The sequence below is a fragment of the Eimeria mitis genome, genomic scaffold, assembly GCF_000499745.2.
Source record: "Eimeria mitis Houghton genomic scaffold, Emh_scaff2, whole genome shotgun sequence".
Classification (NCBI taxonomy): Eukaryota; Apicomplexa; class Conoidasida; order Eucoccidiorida; family Eimeriidae; genus Eimeria; species Eimeria mitis.
The window spans coordinates 54,575-78,973 of record NW_013570323.1 but is presented as its reverse complement, the minus strand read 5'-3'; the positions used below and the strand labels follow the sequence as shown (position 1 = coordinate 78,973).

General features: G+C 48.9%; 1 protein-coding gene across 1 annotated transcript; it reads left to right on the top strand.

Annotated features, from left to right (window-relative positions):
- Positions 1 to 1,035: 1,035 nt before the first annotated feature.
- Positions 1,036 to 24,211, top strand: EMH_0020790 (uncharacterized protein; the record flags this gene model as incomplete). The annotated part of the gene is made up of 66 exons (XM_013496247.1): positions 1,036 to 1,680; positions 1,817 to 2,002; positions 2,142 to 2,284; positions 2,468 to 2,667; positions 2,885 to 3,036; positions 3,194 to 3,520; positions 3,666 to 3,849; positions 4,174 to 4,235; positions 4,365 to 4,494; positions 4,732 to 4,904; positions 5,080 to 5,169; positions 5,314 to 5,577; positions 5,729 to 5,839; positions 6,003 to 6,232; positions 6,352 to 6,371; positions 6,605 to 6,687; positions 6,802 to 7,005; positions 7,132 to 7,276; positions 7,408 to 7,560; positions 7,795 to 7,894; positions 8,128 to 8,428; positions 8,564 to 8,770; positions 8,930 to 9,047; positions 9,142 to 9,468; positions 9,563 to 9,773; positions 9,862 to 10,001; positions 10,124 to 10,242; positions 10,349 to 10,488; positions 10,602 to 10,791; positions 10,933 to 11,032; positions 11,151 to 11,363; positions 11,519 to 11,650; positions 11,831 to 12,045; positions 12,184 to 12,459; positions 12,545 to 12,683; positions 12,899 to 13,185; positions 13,273 to 13,327; positions 13,525 to 13,631; positions 13,830 to 13,937; positions 14,067 to 14,284; positions 14,485 to 14,722; positions 14,826 to 14,989; positions 15,084 to 15,288; positions 15,397 to 15,590; positions 15,701 to 15,934; positions 16,178 to 16,389; positions 16,492 to 16,777; positions 16,921 to 17,164; positions 17,276 to 17,488; positions 17,701 to 17,875; positions 17,986 to 18,343; positions 18,452 to 18,728; positions 18,874 to 19,119; positions 19,233 to 19,398; positions 19,490 to 19,635; positions 19,908 to 20,081; positions 20,273 to 20,364; positions 20,481 to 20,684; positions 20,804 to 21,064; positions 21,220 to 21,523; positions 21,643 to 21,875; positions 22,008 to 22,269; positions 22,375 to 22,569; positions 22,735 to 22,923; positions 23,088 to 23,435; positions 23,867 to 24,211. The coding sequence occupies 66 exons, from the start codon at positions 1,036 to 1,038 to the stop codon at positions 24,209 to 24,211; spliced, it is 13,170 nt and encodes a 4,389-aa protein (XP_013351701.1).
- Positions 24,212 to 24,399: the final 188 nt, after the last annotated feature.

Sequence of the window (24,399 nt, the reverse complement as noted above, 5' to 3'; positions counted from 1 at the left end):
CGTGAGCCCCACAAAGAACAGTGGTAGGCTACGGGTTGAAACTTCTGTGGATCTGCATGCACCCGGAAGCGTTGGCTTTTTGTACACACGAATCTTTTTTCAAACTTTCCTTGCCCCACCGTGACCGCTTAGAGCAGCAATCGAGCTGAAATTCGACCAGAACGACACCAGCGCACATAGGTACTTCACAGAATATCTCCTCTGTTATTAGAATGCGGTGTTTCGTAGACATTTTTAGAGGCAAATTAGTAAAGAGCTAGCTACATTTGAGAACGAGGTCCTTGGCTTCAGGCCAGCCGTTCTGTTTTGTCTACCGCCACCCATCTACAGCATAGATGCGTGCATGAGTGCAACGTGTCTCGCTGGTGCAGTGGCATGTACTCCAGGGAGTCGTCTTGCACACTACAATCAGAGTAAACGCTTAACAACCGGATAAACCATTGCCGGTCGAGTTTGCCGTGCGTACTGGCCGACATGCTTTCGGCCGCCGCATGCGGGGGGAATATTGAGCTGTACACAGAGTAATTGCGTTGAACGCTATCTGGAGACAAGCGGCGACAACACATTTGCCTATACATTCAAGGGCATCAACCGTTTCTGGGTTTGCCACAACTCGTCTCTGTGCACCTAAAGCGCCTGCAGGAAGCTCCGCANACTTCATCAAGCAGGAGCGTACAGAACCCTTGAGGAGGAGTCTACAAACCTTAGAATCAGGCAAAGGCTGTTGTATTTCTTGAGGACTACCTTCAGGAGCTCTGAGCGTTTTGTACAGTCGTTCCCGGCTCTTTTCGGGGTTGAGCTTCTCGTCAGCCTACCTGGGTTGCTGGGAAGTGCCGAAAGCCGACGCGCGCCATCCATGAACAGCTTATAGTGTAAAACTACCTGTTATAACTCCATTCCGGAGGAGCTGGGTGCTTGTCGCAGAAGGACACTCAACTGCATTTCGCAGGACAGTCGGCCTCCATTCAGCAGCTCCCCTAGTGGCGGAAGCCGAACAGTATATCTCGGCATTTGAAGAGACGAAATTGCTGAGCAATGATGTCTGATGCCGCCGCTGAAACTGCAGTAATAACACCAGATGAGAACACGGGAGATGAGACGACTGTCCCAGTGGGAGGATTAGGGCAATGCAACGGAACAGTACAGCAGGGTTCCCACTCTACGACAGAAGATACTAGTTCATTGCCGGCAAGTGAAGGGCCAGCGCGATGGCTTGTCGCCCAAATTCAGTTGCCTGGGTTTGTGGCAGACGAAGATTGGACACCCGAGCACACGCGGGAATTCGCTAGATTCTGCAATGACGAAAATCGCAGGCACTGGTTTCTGTGGATGAGCAAACCTTCTTGCAGAAATCCACTGAACCTCAAGGATGAGGGAGAGTCAGCGGCGGAAAGATGGGCTTCTTCCAGGCTCTCGTTTGGCGACGAGCTTCCTTCTCACTGCATCGGCCCAATGCTGCAGCAGACAACTGTTGAGGAGCCTACCGGACAGGGACTGGTTTTTGTCGGGAAGCGGAATGCCTTGGTGAAGTCCCGAAATGCAGAGGAGCAGCTGTTATGCCTTTCATTCCACGGTGACGTTCTTATGCGGCTTGCGGCCATCGTTCGTGGAGTCCATATCCCCATTCTCGGAGACAACAACGCGTGGCCACAAAGCTTCAGACGGGAGCTTCTAAGGAGGGTAGGAGCTGGCCGCTGATATCGTGGAGCAGACGCATCTAATAGGATAGAGAATCCCTAGAAAATGTGGCTGGATTGTGCTCAAATACGTGATACTGAGTTGTTAGGCATAAGCACTGCATACGCTTTCCCCGCAGCTGAGTAGCTATGTCAGCCGGATGACGGACATAGTGCATCGCGCCCAAGGGTGCGCTAAGCTGATCCTGCCACTGGAGGACCTTGGTGATACTGCAAGATGCCTACACGATCGGGACCTTGTACAGAGGCTTGAAGCGCTCGTTGTCTGTTGGACACGACAAGTGAAGGAAATCCTAGCGCTGCAGGTGTGCTGTTAGATCACGCTTCTAAAGGGTAAACATATGCCGATCAGGCGTCTTCCCCTTAGGCAGTTTTTCGCACGAATAGATTGTTTCCACGAACGAGCTTCACACTGCTTCTTGCGGAGGGCATCAACGTGCTCAGGACGGCCCGGAGGGAGCAGTAGAATCAGGGCATCTCGGAGAAATCCAGCGGTGGACAGAGCATGCTCAGAACCTGGCTTCACTTCTTCAACAGTTTCAAGAGGACTCCTTACATTCTGTGCTCAAGATACTAAATGCTGCGAAGTCATCTTACGTCAAGCCATTTCAGTGTGTGCTCACAAGGGTTTCTCTGAGCGCCGTGACATTCCCTCCTCCTTAAAGACGCCCACTGATATGCGGTATGAAGGGCTGCTCAAAACGGTCTCCTATGAGTTAAGAACTCATCAGAAACACATACATAGTTATGCCAGGTGGTTTTGGTTGCAGAGCTGCGCAGCAAGAAGTTGCTGCTGCTGCACACCTGGCCGAGGAGAACTTGAAGTTTTTGGAAGTGCTTCGGAAGCCTTGTCAGGATCTACGAGAAGCGGATTCAGCGCAAATACCTCAAGTAGCAACTAGGCTTCTAATGGCTGTACGAATCGTTGCAACGCACAGTAACTACTACACGACCCCTGAAAGGATTGGCGGTAAGCACGGAAACGAAGCATCCCCAGAGTTCAAAGGGCTTCTTTGCTGAACAAACCTAGGACTTCCAGACTACCTAGTCCGCCAGTTTCAACTATACGGAAAGCCTTTATTTTCACCCAAATGAGCTTTGGTGCGCCACAGGCCTGTTGCGGAATATCGCTGGTGAAATTATCAGGCGAGGTCAGGCCTCAATAAATGTTGACTCTATATGGTCAGGGAGCGTGGCGGAGCCAATGGAAAGTCTGAAAAACGCGGTTCAATGTGGCCTAGCTCTCAACAAGATTTTCAGCCAGATTTCTGCGCTGATTAAGGCGGAGGGAAAGGCTTTGTGCTGCTGGGATTTTGCAGACGGCGCGGCATTTGCAGAGGTAACTCAAGTAGACAGGATCGCGCCATAGTACACTCAAAGTGGAGCTGATGAAAGAAATACCGTATTTCTTTCCCAAAGCATAGCACATACTTTGCTATTCCTGGTTCTCTGCTTACACTTTTTGCCTTTTGGTTCTCTGTTTGCGCTGGATCTAGAGCGATGCCTTTGTACAGAGGTGTAGCGACTTGATAGACGTCTGCCAAGCACAGCTCCAGTTCAACCCCACAGTTCAATTGAGCCTGCAGGGGGCAACAGAGTGCTCACAGGAGGAACTCCAGGCGAAACCTGCTCAGCATAGCAACGTTCCTCAAAATCACCTACCATTTTTTGGCGCATTTCAAACGGAATCAATTCGCAGCAACATACGAGATATGCAAGAAACATTTGCAAAATCTCTTTCGAGGTTGCGTGCAATGGGGCGCAACGTGCTACATGTTAAAGCTACTAATTGGCATACTGAATATGCTCTATTCAAGGAGCAGGTAAGGAAACGTCTACACAGCAATGGATGATGCTTGCCATTGTGATCCTTGAACCTTGCTTTGAGGCTGCAACTGTGATCCCCACAGAACGTTCATTGATGCCGACTGTAAAAGATGTGCAACACCGGTTGGCGGAACGTTTCAGGTTCGCGATCAGGAATGCATGTACACGAACATTATTGCAACTGCATTTAAGCGAGTTGCTACAGTTGAGGAAGCGTGTGAGATATACGATGGTTTCAAAGTCCTAGCGAAACGACCCAAGATCCAAAGGTTTTTGGAGAAGAAGGCCGGAGACGTCTGGAAGCTCTTTCTACAGGCAAGTGGAAGTAAAAATATCCAGTCAAGTGGAGGCAAGAAGAACCATGCGGCATGACACACTCACACAGATGGGTCGACGAAATTGAAATTAAGGAATCAGGATGTCGAAAGACAGTATTACACTGCAGCTTTCCGTGCGGCTTTGCAATTGCGCCCGTTCCAGTCTCTACTATCCATCAAAAAGCAGTTCGATAATCTAAAAAGGTCTCGGGCGGCGTTTTTGGTGACTAGAGTGCTCCATCCTAACAAGTCGGGCGCTGCTCTTTGGTGCCGAGGAGCCGTTCTATATTTGCAACGACAGTTGCAGACCGTGCGGAGGGTCGCTTTGCCAGCGGATGGAAAAGACGCTGAGCAAGCAATTGACCTCTTTCAAAATGTAACTAGCATGCTGCAGGTGCGTGCATGGATTCCATACAGGAGATTGCATAGCGGATGTATTGAAGCAACAGCTGAGAGACGTTTGCACCCCTAAAAATCAGTTGACTGTTTGTCTTCCTAAAACTGTGTTGATTCAAATGAGCAGAAATTCGTGGAGAAATCTTTCCAGGAATGGTTGCAGGAGATTGAAACCATGCATCCATCTGGGCAAGCTAGTCAACCTTCAGATCTTCCACAATTCGGCTGTGACATCTACATTCTCACCAAAGGGCGAGGTCAGCCAGTCTGTAGGGCCCTTTTGCAACCATGCGTTTTGCTGAAATGTCCAGGATAGGCCCCGCAAACACAGGAGGCACTGCAAACTTCGCTGTTGATCTTATGTAGCGCACATATTCGAAGCCTGCGTGGGACAGAATGTTTCTATTCACCTGCATGGTAGCCGGCAGAAAGCGCTCCTGTAGTAATGTTATAGTCTTCTGTAGGCGGTGGGCTAGAGCTGAATTTTGACAAAGGGCTTCAGCGGGTTCTACAAGAAGCCCACTTCTGGCAGTGTTTGCAAGACCAGACTATCCGGCTTCCATTTTCTATTCTCGAGCTAATGAGGCACCAGGACCGCCTATTCCTTCTACAGCAGCATGTTTCAAGAATTGTGAAGGCGTACAACGCTATATTTGAGGGCCTAGCGGTAAGCGATACACTGAACAAAACCAGAGCCGGTGAGGTGGAAGCTTGGTTCCAAGGGAGCCAATCTTCCACAACTTTCCGGTCTTTAGCAGACAGGGAAACTTTGGAGAGGGAAGATAAAGGTCACCACCAGCTGGCGAGGCACACAGCCGCACTTTGTCAGGATGTGCGTTCAGCCCGAAGAGCGACGTCTATTCCAACATCATGTTGGAATCCTTGACAAGAAGATTGCTCCGGGAATTCAGAAGCTGACATGGAACTCGAAGGTGAGGGAGCCACGATCATCAAATCGTGTGCTCTAAATTGCTTTCGAACTATTGGCTCTTTCACGCGCGACGTCAAACGCAGAACAGTGTTCAACAGACATAATGCGGCAAACGACTACCATGCTGGTATATGCTTTTTTGCAGGGTATCAAGGAATTTTTCGTGCGTGACGTTTGGAAGGATTGTCAAGCAGTTTCGGAATACGTGAATCGCTTTCAGTTCGCAAAAAGAGAGATTGCTAGTATCATGGAGGCGTCAACCCAAGTGCGCCTCATATGCGTCGACAAGAAAAATACCCGTGAACTTGAAGACTTCCTCTGTCAACAAACTGAGACCCAGAAGGCGGCACTGCTAACCTTAAAAGAACATTACAACGAACTTGTGGGCAATATTCTAAGCATTCAAGAGGTATGACCCACGAATGTCTCCTTGCGACGAGACTAAGGAGCTACGAGACTGTTGCCAGGACCGCCGTTAGCTCAACGCTTCCTTCAGAGAGTAGAGTGAGGGTTCATTCCATGGCCAGAGATGTCATTTTGTGGCTTGTTCCCCTTCGCAGCTATTCAAAGAACAGAACAAAGATGTACAAAGAGAATGGACGGCATTTGTTGATAAAATAGATGTTGAGTGGCGGGAATCGCTGAGAAAAGCTGCTCGGATTTCCCTTCAGGTAAGATTGATTCTCCAGGGATCGGCATTCTGGGAATAAGCGGAGAATTGAGGGAAGTAAACTAAGGATGCTAGTGGCTTTTGCTTAGGAAAGAAAGCTTGGTGCTGACTGTGGACCGCACGGTCTAGCGGTCGCCACTCGCCTACGATATGTGTCGCCGCAGGAGCTTGTGACAGCTCTCTACCCGAAAGAAGGGAAACGCAGTTCTGTGGACGCATATCCGCTGTTGCGAATTTTTGCCGTGCTTTGTCTCGACGAGGAAGACGGGTGTGGCAGTCAAATGGCGTTTGACCCACCAATGGATAAATTAAGGAAGACAATGGAAGGGATATGCAGTGACGCAATCCTTACGCTAAGCCACTTGCCCAAACTGTGCGAATCACTGGAGACAAAGTAAGCTGGCTTAACAAGGGAACACAGCAGGGGAATATCCACAAGCTTGTTCGAGGTTTCAAACGAAATAGGCGGAACACCTCTAGATTTGTGCTGTTTGCTCCATGCGCTTGTCACAGAGAAGCGCCAACGTCTCCGAGTAAGCAGACAGAGCGAAGTTAATCGGATCTTGCACATGAGATTGAAAGCAATCTCGCCCACTGCAGGTCGTTGCCTCCGTAATGCCTTATTGACCAATAGCCTTATGCCGGCTGAAACTACACATGCTTCACCCATGTAATGTTTTTATAACACTTAACTACATGAACAATGCTGTGGTGAGCTCACGGCCCATGGAAATCTGCCTGGCATTTTTCATGCGTGCTCTTTTAGGTGAGGAAGGATCTTCTAAAGCAGCTAACAGCTGGTATGCTGCACTTGCTACGGACGAAGAGTGTGAAAAGCTTGCATCACAGGTACTACCTAGGCCTTCTGCTGGTCCATATACATGCCACAGCCAGTATCAGCTGCAGGAAAACCGAATCATTGTGTGCAACCTAAAACCAACTGTCATGTTGTCCTGCCCCTAGGTCTCGCGATGCGTAGCGAGTACAGCCCATAAAGTGCTTGAACGTCTGAAGTGGTGGAGCACCAATTATTCGTGCTTGCTAGGAAAGAGCGCAGAGGCCTTAAGCCTATTGCTCCAGCGCTCGGAGCAGCCGTTACAACTGGTTGTCTCCTCCATCCAGGAATACAGTGATTATCAGAGTGATATACAGCAGGAAGAATCAAAGGTGAGCGTATCACGGTCTCGAATTCGCTTCTGCAGGAAGAGACCAGCAGTGACTTACTCGTGGCTTGAATTTTCTGCGCTCGGCAGGGTTCTTTAGTCGTGTTCATTGGTGCATGCCTGCCTTCAGACGGTTATTTGCTTTCTCGAGACTGACTTTACACAGCTAAAACAGTCCTTGCTAGAGCAATGCCACATGAAACGAACGTCTTTCACTGCGTATCTGCACGAAAGTGCGAGGAAAGAACAGCATGCTGTCTTCGACTTTATTGAGTGTAAGCATGTAGAACCCCCGCGTAACGGAGGAGAGCGTGTTGTATAGGAAGTGCCTCTCCATGAGCTCTTCGAATTCTGACTAACAAATCATTATGGCGCTTAGGACTTTTGGTGTGGCTGCATCGCGCAGCCAACACCAATATTCTACAACGGGTACCCACGAATACCGAGGAGCTGCGGAGTTTAGTGGAGCTATGCAGCTACTGCAAAGAGCAACTGCCATTCTTGCGCAGCAAAGTCCAGCCTATTCATGAGCAGTTTGCAACTCTTCGAGACCTTCGAGGTATGAGACAGAGGCGCAGCATCTAATTCCAGATCTATGCATGTTTACAAATTTTCAAGTTTCAGAGAGAGCAGAATCCCATAATAATAGCATAGAACGCGGCGTCTACTGGCGAGATGAATTAGCACTGGTGCCCCGTACTGTACAGTTGTTAATGCATGCATGGCTGGAGAAGGAACAAATTTTTACTAGCGAAGGAAGGCGCGAGCAGAATGTTTGTGGAACTGCATTCAGTTAATGTTTCTGAAGTGGAAATTGAGAACCTTGGAAAGCTTACACCAGCAATCGACGGCTTCGTGGCAGCCTTAGAAGCCGCAGAGGGCATGCTTATTCGGTGCGATCCATATAGCATCTTACAGCGCCCGTGCATCGGGATGGTAGCGACGCACTGAGTAGACCGCTTACTGTGTGCTTCTATCGCAAAAGTCCCTTACACGCCACCGTGGAAACTTGCGTGGAAGAGTTGGCTATAAATTGACAGATAACAATTTTCGCCTAGGGTCTATTCTGTTTTGAGTAAATTGCGCAGCCATCTCTTCTATGCCGTGTGCTCTCCCGTCGTATCAGGACAAAAAAAGCGATGAAAGTAGACACGGAAATACTTGTCAACGTTTTAGGACGAAGGGCCTCAGAGCTCTTGAAGCAATTTACGACATCTGCTCCATTTGACGGGTCATCCTTCAACTATGAGGCAGCAACAGCTTTCGGCATTATAGAGGGCTTCAAAGCTGAAATAAGCAAACTTTCTGCTGACAGGGACCAGCTGGTTCCGATCCTCGACTTCTTCGGTATTGAGTACCACACTAGTCGGGATCTGGAACAGATGGAGCGTGACATCGAGAAGCTGTGGGACGTGTGGTCACTTAAGGTCAGTCGTGTGCATTACCGGGTGCACAGCGAATCTGTCCGAATTAACTCGTGAAGCTACAATGCAGACGCGATACGCATGCAATGGACTGTAACACCCATGCACCACTGCATCTGCCTTGTGGAAACTGCACAGAATGAGTGGGATGCAGCGTGGGAGTCAATGAGTGACAAACCATTTTATTCACTGGACGTCCCAGAAATTCATGCTCAAGGAGAGGCCTTCCTTGAGCGGCTCCTGAACATTAAAGAAGGCAGGGACTGGGCAATCTGGCGCAAGGTCCATCTGGAGTTGGAACAATTAACACAGGCGTTACCACTCGTTACAAACCTCCTCGATCCCGTGAGCGGGACACGGACCTGTTGGTATTACCTAATGAGAAGTTTCGCACAGCGCATGTAGAAAAAAGGAGAAAAACACTCCTGTAGCATCTTGCGGCCCTCCAGTCTTCCGTCACGCTGCCGTATGACGGAGATAATAGTGATTGTCCTCTGCCTTTAGTCAATTCGAGATCGTCACTGGGACCGAATCAAGGCGGAAGTTGCAGAAAAGTTTGATCAGCGCTCTCCGGAGTTTACGTTGAAGTCGGTTTTTCACCTGGAACTTCTGCGTCGATCTGGTACGCTTCACAACACTTTGAACGGTCCTTTCCGCCTCATTAAAAGGCCTTTGCCGTAGATCTACAAAATAGGATGGATATTCGGCTGCTGCAGATTTAATTGCTCGACTTACTGACGAAGCGCGGAAGGAGTTTAAAATTGAAGTGGCCTTAAATGAAATCATAGCAGTGTGGAGCTCCTTGGAGCTTAACATTGTGCCATACAAAACCCACATGCTCCGCGTCGAGGCCGATGAGGGCCTTCTGGCGACTCTGGAGGAGCATCTGCTAAGCCTTTCAACCATCAAAAGCGATCAGTTTCACTTTCCGTTCAAAGATCTTGTGACATTCTGGGAATCTACGTTATCCACAATTGCGGAGCTTCTGGAGTTGCTGCAACAGGTGCAAAGGCAGTGGGCATACTTGGAAAATGTCTTCAGAGGTGCGTTTGTTTCTAACTTAACACAAACATGCTGGAGTTGCCTACCTTGACAAACCGAAGACAATTTAATGTGTCACTGCGCTTGCCATAACAGGGTCTGAAGATATTCGCATACTACTACCACAAGAGGCGACGTTGTTCGACAGAACGGACAGGCTTTTCTTCTACACATTGCTTAACTTCCAGCAGGCTTCGACGCTGGTCAATGCGTGCAGCCAGCCAAACATTCGGGAAGAGCTGCGCCTTATGAACGAAGATTTGGAAGATATACAGAAGTCTCTTGACGACTACCTCGAGAGGAAACGGTCTGTCAGAAAGAGCTCGATTGCCATTTTGCTGGTTTAAATGTACGTTGCAGCTCTGTTTCCAAGCTAAGATGCGTTACCTCTGCAGGCAGGAGTTTCCCCGCTTTTACTTTGTCTCTAATTCTGATATGCTGGAAATCTTGGGGGAGGCAAAGGATCCAGAAAAGGTTCAGAAGCACATCAAAAAGTGCTTTCAAGGAATTAAGAATCTGGACTTGGTGCCACCTGGTGCGGCTGGCTCTCACTCAAGGTGCTCTAAAAATTTGCATTTTGTGAAGCAGGCGCTGAGTCTGATGCACACAAAATACTATTGTAATCACTTTTGCCAAGCATTCTGAGATCTGTTGCAGGAAAACGTGGAAACCGGTGCTGGGAAGCGGACGGATTTACATCGTGTGAAGGAGAGCGACTGAAGTTTATTCCGAGACCTATAACCGTAGAAGGAGGAGTAGAGCAGTGGCTGAACAAGGTATCCGGAGCAGCAAAGACGGCTCACTCTTCATTGTAACCGGGGACGAATACGCTCTCTAAATTTCCGAACAGCATCAAATTCTTAGTGTTGAAGCTGTTTGCAGATCACACGCGCGATGCGCGATACTTTAAGGAAACAGCTGGTCACTGTCCACCAGCAGAGCATGGCACACGGGACGAAAAAGGACAAGTGGATCAAAGACAACTGCTTTCAGCTGGTCATAACGTCTTCCCAGATTAGTTGGTGGGCAAGCGCTTCTTGGCGCGTCAAGTAGCATCAATTGCCTTTGTTATTCATGGTCTTCAGCGGAAGTTAATCTACACTGAGCCTTCTTGCGGAAGCTTTCTGCGTCATAGGACTATGGAAACGGAGAGCGCTCTCCGCCGGCTTAGCAGAGGGAATAAGCTGGCTCTAAAAACGTTAAAGCGTCATCAGTCAAGACAGCTCCAGCATCTGTCAGACCTTATGAAGAAGGCTGGTAGTGACAGAGAAAGAATGAAGCTCAAGCCGCTAGTGACCGTTGAAGTACACAACAGAGACGTACACGTAAGAGCGAAGCGAATTGACGCCCCGCTCTAGTTATACGGCCCTTGAATTATAGCAGCATGCAACGCAGATTGCGTGCGTTCTGCGCCGCAATAATTCACGAGCGGTAGCTTGCGTGTTAATGCGACCGCGCTTGCACAGGAAAAATTGATTCAGAGTCGCTGCGACAGCGAACATCACTTTTCGTGGACCTCACAGCTTAGGATGGAGCTGCGGGAAGACATCCACGAGCCCGACAGAAGTGATTTGCACTCGGGATGCAGCACCATTGTTGTTAAAAGAGCGTGTAGGCACTGAAAGCGTCACCTAAGACCCACTCTGCACTTCCTTGAAGTAGGTTTCTGTGGCGTTTCTCCCAGATGGAACTTTGGCGTCCTCAATCCAGCCTGGATTTTCAGGAGCTCTCGTTTGCCATTGCCTCCAGACAGAGACAGTTACTCCTTATGGCTATGAGTACCAAGGAATATACAGTCGGTTGGTCATAACCCCACTAACGGACCAGTGCTTCATGGCGCTTACTTTTGCTCTGCACTTGAGACTCGGAGGGTCGTGCCAGGGACCTGCAGGGACAGGTCAGTAAACCTCCCCGTCGCTTGTGCGAAACACCTCAGGGAAACTGTTGGTGCCTACTTTTTCTCCGTTCGAATTCGTATGTTCGATAGAGGTAGAATACAACCGGCTAAGGGACAGGACAAGAGTATGCACAATTCTGTCCATTTCGGTTCAGGCAAGACAGAGACGGTGAAAGACCTTGGGAAGACCCTCGCGAAATTTGTTATTGTCTTCAATTGCTCGGATGCGCTAGACTACATTTCGCTAGGACGGATATTTAGTGGACTGGCTCAAAGCGGCGCTTGGTGCTGCTTTGATGAGTTCAACCGTATTGGTCTAGAGGTCCTCTCCGTCGTTGCACAGCAAATATCAACTATTCAGAACGCATTGAGGCAAGCAACGTTTTTGATATCTAATGTAAATGCAAATTAGAGTACGGAATACCTCATGATTTTCCTCTCTGCGTGGTGTTACGCCTGCAGAGAAGTTGCGTCGGATGAGCACGTCCAGCGGAAGTTCTTTTTTGAGGGACAGAGAGTTCGTTTAGACCTTGGTTGTGGAATATTCACAACCATGAATCCAGGCTACAAAGGGAGAGCTGAACTACCAGACAATCTGAAAAGTCTTTTTCGGCCAGTTGCTATGATGACCCCGGATGCCGCTCTTATATGCGAAATTTTGCTGATGGCTGAAGGGTTTGACGTAAGCTGCAGCACAGGCTACTCTCTTCGGTAGCTAGGTTTCATGGGGATACAAAGTATGCGAGATCCCTGAACCCAAACATTAACTTTGCAACAGCTGTCAATCCAAACATGTGTGATTCTGTTGTGAAAACTGAAGAATGCTAGACTACTTTCGCGGAAGGCGACAGCGCTTTTCCAGCTGATGGCGCAGCAGCTTAGCAAGCAGGATCACTACGACTTTGGACTCCGGCCAATTCGTGCAGCGCTGCAAAGAGCAGGAGAAATCAAGCGTCAGGCTACTGAAAGCATGGCGGAACATGCTGCCGTAATCCAAGCCATCCTTGACATGGTTGTCCCAAAAACTGTTCCAGAGGACTTGGATATATTGTTTGCTCTTGTCAAGGATCTTTTCCCAGAAGCTGAACTTGCTGAAGTAAGCTTGCCGTGTTTCAACTTGCAGAGCAGCCTCCTACCAATTTGGGCTGGGTCCATGATTGTGTGCTGCGAAAAATTTTCAGAGTGAATCAGAAACTCTTAGGGAGGCTCTGGAAGTGATCATAGAGAAGAATGGTTTGACCAAAGTTGAGGATCAAGCAACCAAAGCCCAACAATTGTATCAGTGCATGCGCACGCGTCACGGAAATATGTTGGTTGGCAGTACGCTGTCCGGAAAGTCCACGGTATTGTCAATACTTGAACAAGCTTTGACCTACCTCAATAGTCGAGGTTAGCCTGCGCGATTGCTTATACAGCTGAACACCAACATTTTGCCTCCAACCGAAATCCAGCTGGCGAGTTATTAATGCACTTGTTTACCGCAAGCCGTATTTGCCTAATGAGGGAACGCGCAAAATGTGGAGCCCAACTCGCAGGACTGGATTATCCCACCGTTAGGAGATGCGTAGTCAACCCCAAGTCACTGGATGGAGCTGAGCTCTACGGTGGGTTCAGTCCTACTACACGAGAATGGACAGATGGCGTTTTTTCAGCATTGCTTCGAGCTTGCTGCAACGAAGCTCAGCTACAAAACCGATGCCATAGATGGGTTGTGCTCGACGGACCCGTGGACACAACATGGGTTGAAAGCATGAATTCCTTGCTCGATGACAACAAGACACTAACGCTGACAAATGGAGACCGAATTGAACTGCATGCCCAGGTGGGAATGACTTAGCACGACAGCACCCTTCTGCATCGGGGTGGAGGAATTGTTTGTGCTTTGCATAATGTCGGGTTTTTTACTCAGGTGTCACTGCTTTTCGAAGTAGAAAACCTTTCAGCTGCTTCTCCAGCCACCGTTAGTAGGGTGGGCATCCTCTTTATGGATCCCACAATGCTAGGTGGGATGCTCACTGCCGAAACACTAAAGCGTGCATTGGTTAAAATCCCAGGACACACACCGTTAAAAGACTGGAGATAATCATCAAAGCACGAGCAAACAGTAGATGCGCACACACACTGCTCAAAGGGTAAAAATGCGGGAACTGCGATTGTTTAGGTTGGGCACCGTATGTGGAAGCGTGGCTAACCAAGCAATACGGGGCGGACGACTCATCCAGATATCTTCGTTCTCTCTTCGACAAGTATCTTCCCAAAGCGCTGCAGGTATGCGTTTGCGTCAAATTGCGCTTTTGTGCTCCGGAAAGATATTCCAAATTCAGGGGAGCATTTGCATGTTTGGGCAGAAGTTGTGGCCCGGCAATACAAGCGAAGCAGCTCCCGTTCAAAAATGTTGACTCCCCCTTCATCTATGGCCACTACCCATAATAATTTACCAGCCCTAACTGTTGACTGTTGTCTCAGGCAGTTAAGGATTGCGACCAAGTCGTGAAACTATCTGAAATAGGGACAGTCATATCTCTATGCCGACTCTTTGGAGCCTTTGCTTCACAACCAACCGTAAATGTCAAGGTCAGGGCCCCAGGCGACTCACGCTGGATCAGTTGTAGTTAATTTCGTTGCTGTAGGGGAGGAATTGCCTGTAAAGTGCGTTGTTTGAAGTTGCAGCCCAACTGTCGTACTCTGCCTGCAAATTCTCAGGGCCATGGATCACAGACCTTTATGGAGAAACTTTTCCTGTTTTCACTCACATGGTCTGTCGGAGCAGCTGTGGGGGAGGCCAGCCGGCAGCACTTTGATTCTGTAATCCGCCAGCTAAGCAACAGTTTTCCACCACTGCATACCGTGTATGATTATGCGCTGAGCTCTGAGAAGGGTGATTGGACTCTTTGGGAGGACCGGGTGCCATCGCCGTACAGGTAGTCCAGACACACGCCTACGCTGTTCATGTGCATGCCTGGAAGATACCATCGCTCCAATTTTTCTATATCTTGATAGATACGCTCCCCACAAGGATGCTGGCTCTTGTTGAGAAATAGTGCACTCGGCCTCGTTATGATTTCTGCACATCGCTGACCGTAATTCTCGAAGAAGATATGCCACCTATGTGTGATGCCAGGCCTCTAGATGGCATGCCGTTTGATAGAATATTTGTTCCAACAGCCGATGTCGTATGCCATGCCTTCCTTCTTGGCGGATTAATGAGACACAAAGTTCACTCACTTGTAGTTGGGAGCCGTGGCTGTGGCAAAACATCATGCATCAAGAAAGCCGTTATCGACGACCTACCGGACAGCGTCTATACGACCATGACACTTACGTTTTCCTCACAGACTTCGTCGAAAGAAGCTCAAGAGGTTAGTAGTTAATGTATCTTCTCCATGTGGTGAAGAAAAAAATTTATTTCGCAGGGTTTTGAATTGCCTACATTAATGGGTACTACATGAGGGTATTGCGCAGGGCTTCGAGAGCAAACTTGAAAAGAGGGTGAAGGGGAAGTGGGGGCCGGCCGGCAGGAAACTACTGCTCTGTTTTGTTGACGACCTGAATATGCCGAAGCCGGATGAATTTGGCTCTCAGCCTCCTCTTGAACTTCTAAGGCATTTTCTCGATTATGGATGCTGGTACGAAGGCAGTGGCCAGCGATCCTTTACAGACAGACCCTCGCACTCGGATTCTGGGGCAACTCAGTTGCGGTTGGGCGCTTATCATCTTCAGGTATGATCGAGGCCGGCAATCACTGAAGCTAGTGCTAGACATGCAAATTATTGCGGCCATGGGAGCTCCTGAAGGAGGCCGAAATTCCATAGCTTCTCGTCTACTTTCCCGGTTTAACACTATCGCCTTCCTGGAGCCGCCATTACCACGGATAAATCGGATTTACCAAACTCTTGTAGTCCACAAGTTCTCCGACTTCAAAGAGGTGAGTGTTGGTAAAATGCATAGTGGCGTTGTGCCAGTCCAGCCGACATTCTCAGGCCACTACTCTTGCGATTACGTTGCACATCTGTGCATGTTCCTGACCATGCAGGACGTAAGGAGTATTGCAGAGAACATCGCCGTATCAACTGTGGCGTTGCATCAAGCAGTCCGGCAAACATTCAGACCAAAGCCTGGAAGACCCCACTACCTATTTAGCATGCGCGATATGTCAAAAGTGGTCCAAGGTCTATATCAAGCTGATCATCGGTGCATTGAGGACAGGGACATCTTGCTAAAGCTATGGTACGCCCTGGATGCTACCCATATTAAACATATGTTGATCATCAGCTCCAAAAATTCACAAAAGTAAAGCTTACTGCCCTATGTGCAGTTGTATTGGGGCATGTACGCAGGTACCATGAATGCCAACGCGTGTATCAAGACCGGCTGGCGTCAAGCGTGGATGTAGACCGCTTTATTGAGATTCTAGATGGCATTCTTGAAAAGAACTTTCAGGTACGAACAAAGGATTTGACAAAGGAACGGGGCATTCTGTTTAGCCACATGCGGTTAGAGCAGTCAGGTGCCTTGTCGCTCGGAGGATACGAGGAAGTTCAGGATCGCCAAGCTCTGCGAATGAGCCTACGGTCAAAACTCAACGAGATCAACGCCACTAGCACAACCGGAGCAATCCACCTTGTTCTTTTTAAGTAGGGCGCGAGGGAAAGGCGTAGATATTTGCTTTAGTCCTTTGCTGAGTATGCATGGCACAAGCCTGTGGAATGAGCAAACCGTCCCTACCCTCAAGCAATATGGCTTCACGCAGTAGGCGATAGCAATTCATGGCTATGCCCAGCGACAACAGACCTTTTTGCGCCGTTTCCCTTCAGAGAGGCGGTCGAGCATTGCTGCAGGATACACAGAACGCTTTGCATGCCTAAAGGTCATATGCTGCTAGTTGGCATTGGTGGTAGTGGGAGAAAATCGCTGGCAACATTCGCTACAAAACTACTGAAGCAAAACCTTTGGCGAATTCGAGTGACAAAGAACTTCACAGTTCGAGACTTTCATGAAGAGTTGAAACAACATATTGTGGCTGCAGGTAAAGCTAAACCCTTGCATGTTTGAATCAAAGAATACCTGCTTGGAGACTGACTTCCTGTTTCCGAAACGGCTAAATATAATCGAGAGCATTTGAACTCAGGAAGAGATGGCATCCGTTCAAGCCTACTGCTTACTGATAAAGACCTTAAGACTGAGGCATTCTCAGACTGCTTGAACAGCCTACTAGGTTCGGGGCAAGTCCCGGGAATGCTGGATGCGGAAAGCCTTGGAATGCTGCTTAAGGACCTTCAGCCAGCAGCTGAAGCTGCGAAGGTTTCACTGCCGTCGGATGCAATGCTTGAGTTCTTCTTAGCACGCGTCAGGGAAAATCTCCGAGTACTTCTCTGCGTTAGCCCAATCGGGAGCACATTGAGGGACTACTGCCGGTATGGAACAACAAGAGCGCACTCACAACATGCGCAGAGCTAACGTCTCCCTGCATGCAACTTACTTTGGCTGTGCATACTTACCCACACAGGGGGGAGCCGTCTTAAACCCACACTAGCTCTTCGATCAATTCTGCCTTCAGGATGTTCCCCGCATTCATCAATGAAACGACCATAGACTGGTTCTTCACGTGGCCCCAAGAAGCTCTTGAGGAGGTTGCAGCTACATTCCTGGAGTCGGCCGATATGGAAGCCAGCACTCGAGAAGCAGTTGCACGAGCAAGTAGCTATGTTCACATGGATGCCATAGGCGAGGCCGAAACCTTCCAAAAAGAAGCAAAGCGAACTAGTTTCATTACGCCTACTAAGTTTCTTCGACTTGTTCGGGTGAGACTAGCACTTCATCTCTATCAAATTCTGACTATATTCCGACGGTGGTTACACGGTTGCTGGGAATTGCTTTGGCGTGCCCTATTCGATGCGTAGGGGTATTGTCAGACGCTTAAGGAGAAGAAAGATCGAGCGCACGAGAAGATTGATAAGCTTTCAAATGGTCTAGGCAAGCTAGTAGAGGCGCGTGAACAGGTAGAGGCGATGAATGAAGAACTTGAGGCAAAGAAAGAAGACGTTGCAAGAAAGCAACGAGAGTGCGACGAGCTGATGGTGGTTATTGTCGAGAAGCGCACTCTGGCAGATGAACAAATGAAACAGGTATACTACTAGCCAATTCATCCGTTCAGTGCCTTGCCTTCCAGGGTATGCGTTCTTGACCTCAGAAGGTACAACCGTTTCAACCTGAGGCATAAGCTGCCGTAGCAGTTTGCCATACAGAAGCATGCTCATAAATTCCTCCGGTTGCCACACTTCTTAAATCCTGCTCCCCTTCAATGAACCATGGGGTGCTACGCCTCGTCCATATTCAGGTTGAAGCTGACAGTGCCCGTATTCAAACTGAAGAAATGGAAACGAAAATTCTTTCAGACGAAGCCAGGAGGGACCTTGCCAAGGCTATGCCTGCCCTGGAAGCAGCAATAGACGCACTTGAGAAGCTCGATAAGAAGTCGGTGGCGGAGGTCAAAGCATACACCAAGCCGCCAGGTCTTTAAACCCAAACACTGCCTTGTGCTACTGAAACTTTGCAGCTCGAGCCAGGGGCCCTCAGTTTACGTAGACGTGAATAAAGGTTCTTTTTTTGTTGACTGTTGCAGACCTTGTCGTCAAAACGATGGCAGCTGTCATGACAGTCATGGAAAAGTCACCTTCGTGGTCTCAGGCAAAAATCGAACTCAATGACCCCAGCTTCCTGACAAGAGTTAAAAACTTCGACAAGGATTCAATAACGAATGCAACTTTAAAAAAGATAGAAAAATTTACGAAAGACCCTTCCTTTGCACCGCCAAACGTGCAAAAAGTGTCTCGTGCCGCCGGAGCTCTCTGCTTGTGGGTTCATGCAATGCAAATGTACGCGGAGGTGTACAGGGAAGTGGAGCCAAAGCGTCTAAAGCTACGCCTTGCAGAAGAGGAGCTCGAGAAGAAACAGAATGACCTACGTCTCGCCCGCAAAAGGTAAGCATAGCGTAGCTCGATGTGCGTGATGCAACTTACCCGTGGCGTGCGTGAGCATCAATAGGCTGATAGAGCCCGATGCTAACACCGAACGTGGCTTTTGCGCAGCCTAGAGGACATTCAAGGAAGACTTGAGGAACTAAATAACCAGTATGATGAAAGCCTCCGCAACAAGAGTGAGCTAAACAGCTCGGCTGAAGAATTACGGGTGAAGCTAGAGAGAGCAGAAAGCCTCATCACTGGGTTAGCTGATGAGAGAGATCGGTGGGAGCTCTCCTTAGAAAGCTTCAAGGATAAGCTGGGCAACATCCCTGGGGACGCCCTGCTTGGATCAGCTTTCATGTCCTACGCTGGCCCATTTACATCATCATATAGGTCTCATCTTGTGAGCTCAATGAGCATCAGCATGGCGAAGGCCTGGTTTAAGCATTGCCCGCCAATTAAACAGTAGACTTAAGGAGTGATTTACAGCGAACAAAGCACAAAAAGAGTAGTCAGAACATTTCGTTGTTGTCGGTTTTCTTTCGCAGGTGAAAGATCTTTGGATGAACAAACTCCAAGATTCGAGCATTCCGTGCAGCGCCGATTTCGATTTTACTGACTTTTTCGTTACTCCTGTAGAAGTCCGACAGTGGCAATTGGATGGGCTCCCAACTGATCCCTTCTCCGCTGAAAATGGCGTTTTGATCACAAAAGCTTCGAAGTGGCCTTTGATTATTGACCCCCAAAATCAAGCTAACCGCTGGATTAGGAAGCTAAAGTCATCACAACTCACGGTAAAAACCGGGAGATTGTAGTTCATTCTGTTTCGTGTTTGTCAGGCGCTAGCGTAAATGCATAAATGCCAATAACCATAATATGCGTGCCTTTTTCCCTCCCTGCATTTCAGGTTGTCGACCCTGAGTCAAATTCACTTCTGCGAATTCTCCATCTTTCAGTACAAACAGGACGATGCGTACTGCTTGAACGATTGCAAACTCAAATTGACCCATCACTGGAGCCTATCATTACCAAGAATGTTGTGGATGTAAACGGGAAGCCCTTCATTAGCATTGGTGAGACAGTGCGGAGGATCGTTTAGGAGTAGCCAAAACGCTTGGAGATACTAAGGCATTCTGCGTTGTGCTCTGCTATCCCCTACTGCAGGAGAACAGCTCGTGCCATTTGATGGTAGTTTTTCGCTTTGGATGACAACGAAAATAGGAAATCCCCTGTTTCCGCCTGAGATTGAGGCTGAAGTCACCATAGTTAATTTTGTAATCATGCAAGACGGCCTTGCAGAACAGTTGCTGGTCAGCACGAAACCTTCCATTCACTTTGGCGTGTCTGAATAGATTGGCCCACTTCCAACCAGGATAGACACCATGGAACACAGAATGAAAAAACAAAAACAGCAGGTTGAGCACAGCCGGTAGACATCTGCTAGGGTATTGTAATTTGTGACGCGAATGGCTAAGGTGGCCTCGTGCACTTGTTCTTCATCATGGATTGTGAAATGTCTAGTATTGCTGGTTTGCTGGGAAATTGAGTTTCAGCATTTACATGGCATGTGTGACCGATGTAGGGAATCGTTGTCATGAAGGAAGAGCCGAGTCTAGAGGCGCATAAGCACGCCCTAGTTTTAAAGCTTGCTGAGGGGCGAAAACGACTGCAAGACATTGAGGACCAAATTCTTAGATTGCTAACAGATGCAAGAGGCTGCCTGCTGGATGATCTCGAGCTGATTCGCGTGCTTCAGGTACACCTTGAAATGCTGTATACATTTTGCGCCTGTCTTTGAGACTCGTCACAACCATCGATTAACACGTCGACAAAAGAGAGAGCACAGGACAGGACTGAGCGATGCAAACTGGTGGGAATAGGCTCAGTGCAAAATGAGGTTGAGCCAGTTGAAGTGCTGTTGCCAGAGAACTTACACCTGCGATACAGGATTCAAAACGCGTCGCAGGGGAAGTTAGTTCCCAAATTGAAGTTTCTGAACGCACCATGAAGAAAATTGACCAAGCGCGAGAGGCGTACCGGTAACATTCCGCTCAGTGTTGGGCTCTTCATGCACCAGTTCTAGGTGTGGCATGATGCCTGAGGCATACAAATCACCTAAGGAGACAGGATGAGCAATGGCGCTTGTTCTGTTCAGGCCCTGCGGTCACCGAGCATCAGTTCTGTACTTTGTATTGCAAGATCTAGCAATGGCAGACTCCATGTATCAATTCTCGCTGGATGCCTACGAGGAATTATTTGTGGAATCAATTCAAGCGGCGATGGAGTCCAGTGCAATGGCGGCCTCCGCAGAAGACCACGTCATGGCACTCAATGCAGATCACACGCTAGCCGTATACAAGTAAGAAATCAACTAAGCTTCTGTTTTAAGCTCTTGTGTCATGTAAGCGGATTAAAAAAATCCCGAAAAGGGGAAGGCAATTGTTAACTGTTTCTGATTCGTATCGTCCTGCTGAATAGGTACGCACGGCAAGGGGTGTTTGAACGTCACAAGCCCTTGCTAAGCCTTCACTTGTGCGCCAGCGTTCTTCTTGCTGACGACCAGATTAATAGGCAAGAATATGCCTTTTTGTTTACTCACGGGGGCGTCCCTGACTCACCGCCGCTTGTTGCTAATCCTGATCCAGAGTGGATTTCGCCGGTAGTCTGGCAGCTCATTTGCAAAGCTGACCAACTAGAAGGCCTACAAGGGCTGCAGAGCTCTATAGAGCAAAACATAAGGTATGATGCGTTGGCAGATACACCAAATCGGGGTTCCTGACTGATGCGGCACCTGCACCAAAGCCACCCCCGGGTGGCAATCGAAACTTCTGCGTCACTGCTTTCTATTGTGGGGTCGTAGGCGCAGCTGGTCGGGGTGATTATATTGTATGCAGGGAGTGGCGCCGGTGGTTTGGATCCCCAGAGCCTGAGCGGGCCCCACTTCCTGGTGACTGGCAAAGCAGGCTAGACGCTCTGCAGCGCCTAATTGTTATTAGATGTCTTCGTCCTGACCGAATTATCCCTGCATCATCTCGGTTTGTTACCGAGTCTATGGACTCTAAGTTTGTTGAGTACGCGCCGCTCGATTGGGAAGAATTACTGTCGTCATCGAAAAACTCGGTCCCACTGCTTTTCATCCTGTCTGGAGTAGACCCTATTGGGCAGCTTATGGCGTTTGCGGCTTCAAAAAACACAACTGTGAGAAGGAGATCAGGCCGTATGGGACGGTGCATTCTCTTAGCATATTTACTACATGCTCTCATCCAAAGTATTTAAAGCAATGAGATTTCATTGCGACGCCCTTCCATTTTGCTCAGGTGGTTTCTGTTGCACTAGGCCAAGGACAAGCACTGCGAGCAGAACAAGTTATCCGCGACGGTGCTCGCCACGGCTTTTGGGTTTTCCTGGCGAATTGCCACCTTGCTATCTCTTGGCTGCCGGCACTCGAAAAGCTAGCTGAGGAGATTCTTGAAGCTCACCTCCACCCAGACTTCCGACTCTGGCTTAGCTCTGAACCTACAGTTCATTTCCCTCTTGCCCTGCTGCAAAGGTGCGGCGATATGATGCAAACGCGGAAAATAAGTAACGTGGACTGCCATACATCTCCAGAACAACAGTTCTATCTCGAGCGATGGTGAAACGGCGGGTTTTGCTCTTGCTGCGATTCACGCTGGGCCTACAGGTCAACGAAAATAACTATAGAGAGGCCGCGTGGACTGAAAGCCAACCTCCAACGCTTGTTACAACAGCGCACTGAAGAGGAGATGCAGCGCGTGGCTGGAGGCGAGGACCGTTACAAACGGCTCTTCTTTTCTCTCTGCTGGCTGCACTCCTTACTTATAGAGAGAGGAAAATTTCACAATTTCGGGTGGAATACACCTGCTAGTTTCAGCGACAGCGACTTCTTCGTGGGAGACAGCCTTCTCGCAACATACTGTGAACAGGTACTCTATCACTGCATATTTCCCAAAAGGTCCGGTATCGTCTGCTTAGCATTGCTGCTTGTACGAGCTGTTTATGCAACTCTCGTCCTGCGTTGGGTGATGCAGTCTACAAACGAGTTTCCCTGGGATGCAGTTCGCTTCCGAATTGCAGGAGCTTGTTATGGTGGCCGCTTGACAGACGAAAGGGACATGCGATTGCTGCGAGTCTACTGTAATGACTGCTTCAATCCGCAAGTGTTGGCTAATGACTTTAAGTTCCAAGGGCTGCAGCAGTATCCTATGCCTGAAGACACTTCCTTAGTAAGCAGAGCCCTGTCCTTGCATCCAGCCGGAACTCTAGAAATAAAGGGCACATATATTTGCTAGTCACCACTGTAACTCTTAAACGTTCTCTCGTTACAAGTCCTTGTTAGCGCTAGGCACAGGAGAAGAGTACTGTTTTCCCGTCTGCCGGCATGCATCCAGGCTGGCCTCCGGCAGTACGTTCGTGAGCTGCCAGCAATAGATCCGCCCGAGCTCTTTGGCCAGCACGTTAACGCTGAGATCCAGTCACAGATAGAAGAGGCCGAAGAGTTGTTTGCAACTCTTTTGAGTATCCAACTCCCCGGGGCTGGTCCCAGCGACAGCGGAGACGCTGAATCCCGAGAATCAAGAGTATGCAAAATTATTAGGGGTTAAGGACATTATTACGACTTTTATGTCGGAACATCAGTTTAAACTGCATTGTTGGCTTCTTAGAAGAGGTATACGGCCGGCATTCGGCAGCTTAAACTCCATGTGTACCCGTTGTTCTGTATATCTGCCTTTTTAACGTACAGATCTTGCGGTGCTGTGAGCACCTCGAAAGCGTACTTCCCAACAACTTAGACATTGCAAGGATGCAACAAGCAACAGTCGAAGATGCGTCGCCTCTACGAGTCGTAATGATACAGGAGGCTCAGCGTCTCAACAGGCTCCTCGCCTGCGTCACAGAGATGGTGCGCCATCTTAAGAGGGGTGTCGCCGGTCTTGTCGTGATGACAGAAGATCTGGAAAAGCTACAGTGCTCTTTACTTAACGGAAAAGTTCCCCAGTGCTGGGAATTCGCTTTTCCGTCGCTGAAACCCCTCACGTCTTGGGCTTACGATGTATCTGCCCGTGTGGAACAAATAAGCAGATGGGGGCTGGTTAGTTGACGTCCTTCCTTTTCCCTCTATTTCGTCTCCTTTGCAGTATTGAGCGGAGATAGGCCCTATTAAAAGCCTTCGTGGTTGTGTCAATCGTCGCGCAACGGATCCTCTGGTATGCATGGGAGCTTCCTTCATTGGCAGTGCTATTTGTCTGTGATGCGCGTTTTAGGAGGGGCAGCCAAAGGCATTCTGGCTAGGGGGTTTAACCTACCCAAGCGCCTTCTTGACGGCGCTGTTGCAGCAGTTCGCTAGGCGGAACTCAATCTCAATTGATACTATAAGCTTCGAATTCGTCGCTCTGGTACTTTCCTAGAGTGCATCAAAATAACTTAGAGGGCGCGGCGTATGCGAATTTAAGATCTTCTCGGAGTCGATGGAGTTAGCGGTGCACAACTGCTGAATACACGGTTTGCGTGCGGGCTGTTCAGACAACATACGATGAAAACACAATTCCGTCAGCACCGCGGGATGGAGCCTACGTAAAGCGGCTGTACCTTGAAGGCGCCTCATGGAATGTTGAAGGCATGTCTCTTCGGGAGCCGGAGCCCATGCAGCTCATGTGCGAAATGCCTGTTGTCCACTTCAAGCCAGTAGCCCGCAGACGTGCCCCACTTGAAATGCCTTATATGTGCCCCATCTACCAATACCCCTGCCGTACTGGGAGCAGCGGTAGGCCATCCCTAGTAACCATGCAGGAGGTACGAAGCGGAACGCAAGATCCTTCGTTTTGGGTCAAGCGGGGCACGGCCATTGTGCTATCTACAGCTTCGTAACAGCAACCAGGTTTGTCGTTTACTGCTAATTATCTTATAGTAGCTTTCGCTAAAACCTGAAGAAGGTACGGTTTCTCCAACTGATACCCGCCTCAGCCTACCAGCGATGCTATGGATAAGTAAAACTCTCTCGAAACGGAACACTGCTGCGCAGAAAGCGCTTCACTGTGACCGTTGAGTTGGAAAGC